The following is a 4,712-nucleotide window of genomic DNA, read 5'->3' as shown; positions in this document are numbered from 1 at the left end:
TGGAACAAGATCTGTAATGGTATCATCAAGTGTCGAGAAGATAAAGTGACACAAATAGCATAAACTCAATCATTGAAATTGTTGAGCTTTAATCGAATAGGAGTAATAAAGTCACCGGGTTGATCTTAAGGACCCAAGAAAAATGGAGAGTTAGGTTCAATTTTAGGTGGTGGTGGAGGATAAGTCTCGTCGCTGGCCATTTAGAATGACAAAAGGGAAAAAAAATTGTGTCAAAAACCTTACACAGATGCCGTAACAAGAATAGATTAATCTCTTGAATTTTATTGATAGACCACAAGGGTATGCATATATTTACAGTAGTAGTTACGTAAGAATCAAATTACTAAAAGATAATATATCATAATAATATCCCATAATAATATCTCATTAGGAATCAAATTGCTAAGAGATAATATCTTATAATATCTCAGTAAGAATTAAATTGTTAAAAGATAATATCCCATAATAATATCCCGAAGGCTGTTATGTTTTTATATAGAAGGTCGTTTTAATTTTTTCTTTAATTTTCTTATTTTGTTTTTGGAGTTTGTCGAGCATATGGACGTTTTGAGTATCGAGTTTTTTTTTTTTAATTCTTGAGTTGTTTCTTTGGTTTCTATTTTTTTAATTAATTAAGGGCAGTTCCTTTGTTATTCCTAAAATTAGACATTAATTCAATAACTTCCCCCATGTAAAGCAAACCCCCTCCACCAGACGGTTGAAGAGGCGTTGAAGACACGCTCCCATATCTCGCGTGTCACGTCACTGCAATCTAAACCAGGACCCACAATACACGTCCCCCAATCTTTCTCTAAGAAAACGACAGCGAATCCAAGAACAAAAAAGGAAAAGTACAACGTTTTGCTGTGGGGAGGAGTTCCCACTAAGCCCGTGTTCCTTTCTCTCAAACAACATACTGATTCTCAATTTTCTCTTTTGTTTTTCTCTTACAACGAAATTTCCTTCCTTTCTTCCTCTACATTAAAACAAGTTTCACTGTGCCGTGCTTTTGAGAGGGAAAAAAAGGCCATTCAGCAGGGTGATCATCATTGGATACAACAGAGACCTTCTAAACGAAGATTAAAAAAAGCAGTTATTTTTAAAAGTTTGGGTTTTCGTTTTTGGATAGAAAAAAAAATCGAAATGGGATCATCTTCAGGGCAAAGTAGTGGAAGCTATGATCTTTCATTCAAGATCTTATTGATAGGAGACTCAGGTGCAGGCAAGAGTAGTTTGCTTGTTAGCTTAATTTCAGCTTCTGCAGAGGATCTAGCTCCCACCATTGGTTCGTTTTCTCTTCTTCACTCTTCATCTTTTCAAAGTCCTGGATCTTTGATTAGTGTTCATGGTGAAATTTTATTAGGTTTTTTTTTTGTTTGAATCCATGTTTTAGGTGTGGATTTTAAGATCAAGTTTTTAACAGTTGGTGGGAAAAGATTAAAGCTTACCATATGGGATACTGGTATGAACCTCGTATAATTTCCATTGGCTTCTTTATTTTACACTCATTTTTACTGATTTAATGCTCACTAATACATTAATATGACATTGGCATCATTTTCATCACAGCTTTACGTAGCTTAATGCTGCGTCTTTAATCTTTGACTAGCTATTTAATCTTCCCTATTTTCTTAAAGCAATTGTCTTGCAATATGGAGAAATAATATGATTGATTTGTGGAACCATAATGCTTCATGTAGCTGGACAGGAAAGGTTCAGAACACTAACAAGCTCTTACTATAGAGGTGCCCAAGGGATCATACTTGGTGAGATTATCTTTATGGTGCATGTATGATTTTGACTGACTGCAAAACATTATCATAACCTTTCATGCATCTGATAATGATCTTAAAGTCGGCTCTTAGCTCACACGGTAGATACAGCCGTGAACATTGGCATGCATAATGTTAAATTAGGTTTTAAGCTTTCCTCTTGGACTGGCTAATTAGGAGATTGGTTATGTGTGATGAAAGATTATGACAACTTAGAAGTTGTTTAAGAAAAATAAAAGGAATAATAGTTTAATTAAGACTGAAGGACAGCATACAAGAAACAAATTGGAAATACCCGGTCCCTTTCTCTCGATCTCGTACACGAAGGAAAATAAGAAACCGTTTATTTGTATTGTACCCTTTATTCGTAATGTAGTTGTACTTGTATTATCAATTCCTTGACCAATCCTTGCTATGAACCTCATCTCTGCTGGGTTGGAGGACCTCTATCTGTATGCAATTCCATGGCGCTTTTTCTTTTTTCTGCACAAGTATTATTCCCTTTGCCTCATCGTTTCACTATTGTTTGTCCGGTGTTTAAATTCCACAACAATTGTTTGACTTATTTCTCGGCTTTGGTTATAGTTTACGATGTAACACGGAGAGAAACCTTCACAAATTTGTCCACTGTTTGGGCGAAAGAAGTGGAGCTCTATTCTACCAACCGGGACTGTGTCAAGATGCTCGTTGGAAATAAAGTTGATAGAGTAAGTCTACCGTTCTTTCTCCGATCCGTGAATTTAGTTTTTGAAGAGAAAATTCAATCACTTCACACCTAACACTTGAAATGGTTATGGAAACATTAATAAGTTTCTGACTGTTTCATAATCTTCGAAAGAACTCCTTTGCTCTATTCATGTTGAGAAAAGTTCATGGAACAAAGTTTATAAGTTGTAAAGGGAGCATTGCACCCTTATAATTCCTTCAAAAGCCAATGAGAGAATACTCTGCTTACGTTTTCTCCTATATCGAAAATAGATACAAGATTTTATGAGAAAAAAAAAACATAGTATTGCAGTTTAACCATCAATGAGAGTTTCATGTAAATAAAACTTAACTAAATTGAGATAAATGTTATTATTTACTATAATAAGATTAGCTCAAATGAGACTGATCTAATTTGGTTAAAATTTTATTCCGCTTTAATTATTAAATAAAGTATGGGTTAAGTGTAGATAATCAAATTTTAATTAATGATGAGCTAATTAGGAATTAAAACTACTATGCCAATATTATAAATATTAGGGTTATAATATTCAAATTACACAGAAGATATCTTTTTTAATATGACATTTTTTGTGTGCTAATTTGGAAGCCGGAAAAACTTGAAGAAATTCATGGATTTAGGTAAGCTTCCGCATATAGTTTTTTATTCTTGATGATTTGATATGATAGATTTTGGTTTATTAAATTTTATTTCTGATCTATTTTATAATTCTAACAATAAATACATTTTAATGATTCCCTTTTAGCTGCAGTATATCTCTCCTTACTAATGCAGACTAGACACTTCATGTCTCTCATACTGTTGCACTGCCTACTTATTCTGCTTCATTATATCCGATTTGTTTATGTTTAAGGATTCTGAAAGGGCTGTAAGTAGAGAAGAAGGGATGGATCTTGCAAAGGACCTTGGATGCATGTTTCTTGAATGCAGTGCCAAAACAAGAAAAAAACGTGGAGCAATGCTTTGAGGGGCTTGCATTGAAGATATATTTTTGTGACAGCAAGTTTGCTCGTCAACCTTTCAACCAATATAATACAAAATATTCTTGGCTGTAGGTCAGTTCAAAATGATGCAGTAGGGCTGTTATATAACATAATCATTAAGAGTGTTCGCATCTTACTGATATGAACTTTTAGAGAGCCACATCCCAAAATCTAGCTCTCAAGGTTGTTGAGCATAGGACTATGTAAACCTCACAAAAGGAAATTACATTCTCTCCTATGTGGGATCCAAGTCTCATATCTTGCAACTAGGCACATATCACTTGTACTTGTGTCCAATTCTACTATGTTGTAACCAGCTTTGGATTTTCTTACAGATAATGGAAGTTCCAAGTTTTTTAGAAGAGGGGTCTGCTATAGGGAAGAGAAACATGTTAAAGCATAAACCAGAGTATAGAGGTCATCAAGGCGGTGGATGTTGCTCTTAAATTGCACTGATATGCAACCATATGGTGGCTTTAAGCTTCCGTCTTAATTAACAGATTGTGAACAAATATTGTATATGATATATTACTTCGTACTATATTTCTGTACTGCTCTTCTTTCAAATGGAGTTCCCATTGGTTAATTGTATCATCACTCAAATTAACTTCAGTTGTAGAGTTTCGGGTGCAAAGTGAGTTTTAAGGTTGTTCCCTCGAATTGGTGGAGTTGATCTCAATTAATAAAGGAAATAATATTCGAATTGTTATAAATATTTTATTATTATAGAGTGGATGTCCATTAAAATAATAAATTTAATGTATTTTCGAACTCTAATGTCAATTAGAAATAGAATTTTATATTATTTATGCGTATGTTTATAAATATATATTTTAGAAAAATATTGAAAATATCCCTAAATAATATACATCTTTCTCTATTCTTCTATATCTTGTTGTTTTTAAAATTGCTAAGTTAGATGGCAGTAAATAAATAAAACACAATTGAAGCATAGGAATCAAACTTGTACCTCAAACCTTTAAGCACCCTTGACTTGCCTAATCAATCAGTTATCGGAGAAAAAAAAAAAAGACAAGATTCGAGGAAAAAAGAACGACCAAGAGAGGACTTCAACCTACACCAACAACATTGATTACAATTTTTCATTAGTACTTTTATGTTGCACAGAATAATATATTTAATCAAATTCAATCTTGGTATGTTTCTAAATTCTTTTAAAATTTTGATATTATATTTGATATGAATCAATATTGTACTTATTTTGGTTTT

General features: G+C 33.1%; 1 protein-coding gene across 3 annotated transcripts; it reads left to right on the top strand.

Annotated features, from left to right (window-relative positions):
* The first annotated feature begins 869 nt into the window (after positions 1-869).
* Positions 870-4,182, top strand: LOC107939157 (ras-related protein RABC2a). 3 transcript variants are annotated; one of them, XM_041111962.1, is made up of 7 exons: positions 871-1,285; positions 1,394-1,462; positions 1,701-1,766; positions 2,358-2,479; positions 3,088-3,119; positions 3,353-3,554; positions 3,818-4,181. In XM_041111962.1, exons 1-6 carry the CDS (start codon positions 1,144-1,146, stop codon positions 3,369-3,371), a joined length of 450 nt encoding a protein of 149 aa, XP_040967896.1. In that variant the 5' UTR covers positions 871-1,143; the 3' UTR covers positions 3,372-3,554; positions 3,818-4,181. The 3 variants fall into 3 exon arrangements, with proteins under 3 accessions (XP_016727932.1, XP_040967896.1, XP_016727930.1); XM_016872441.2 differs by lacking the exon at positions 3,088-3,119 and having other exon boundaries at positions 877-1,285; positions 3,818-4,179; XM_016872443.2 differs by lacking the exons at positions 1,701-1,766; positions 3,088-3,119 and having other exon boundaries at positions 870-1,285; positions 3,818-4,182.
* Positions 4,183-4,712: the final 530 nt, after the last annotated feature.

This window comes from Gossypium hirsutum, chromosome A01, assembly GCF_007990345.1.
Source record: "Gossypium hirsutum isolate 1008001.06 chromosome A01, Gossypium_hirsutum_v2.1, whole genome shotgun sequence".
NCBI classification, from domain to species: domain Eukaryota; kingdom Viridiplantae; phylum Streptophyta; class Magnoliopsida; order Malvales; family Malvaceae; genus Gossypium; species Gossypium hirsutum.
This window is presented reverse-complemented; position numbering and strand designations above follow the sequence as displayed.

Coding starts and splice junctions, on each gene's coding strand:
- LOC107939157 (XM_016872441.2), top strand. CDS start 1,144: ATGGGATCATCTTCAGGGCAAAGTAGTGGAAGCTATGATCTTTCATTC. Junction 1,286..1,393: donor GGATCTAGCTCCCACCATTG/GTTCGTTTTCTC, acceptor TCCATGTTTTAG/GTGTGGATTTTAAGATCAAG. Junction 1,767..2,357: donor TGCCCAAGGGATCATACTTG/GTGAGATTATCT, acceptor CTTTGGTTATAG/TTTACGATGTAACACGGAGA.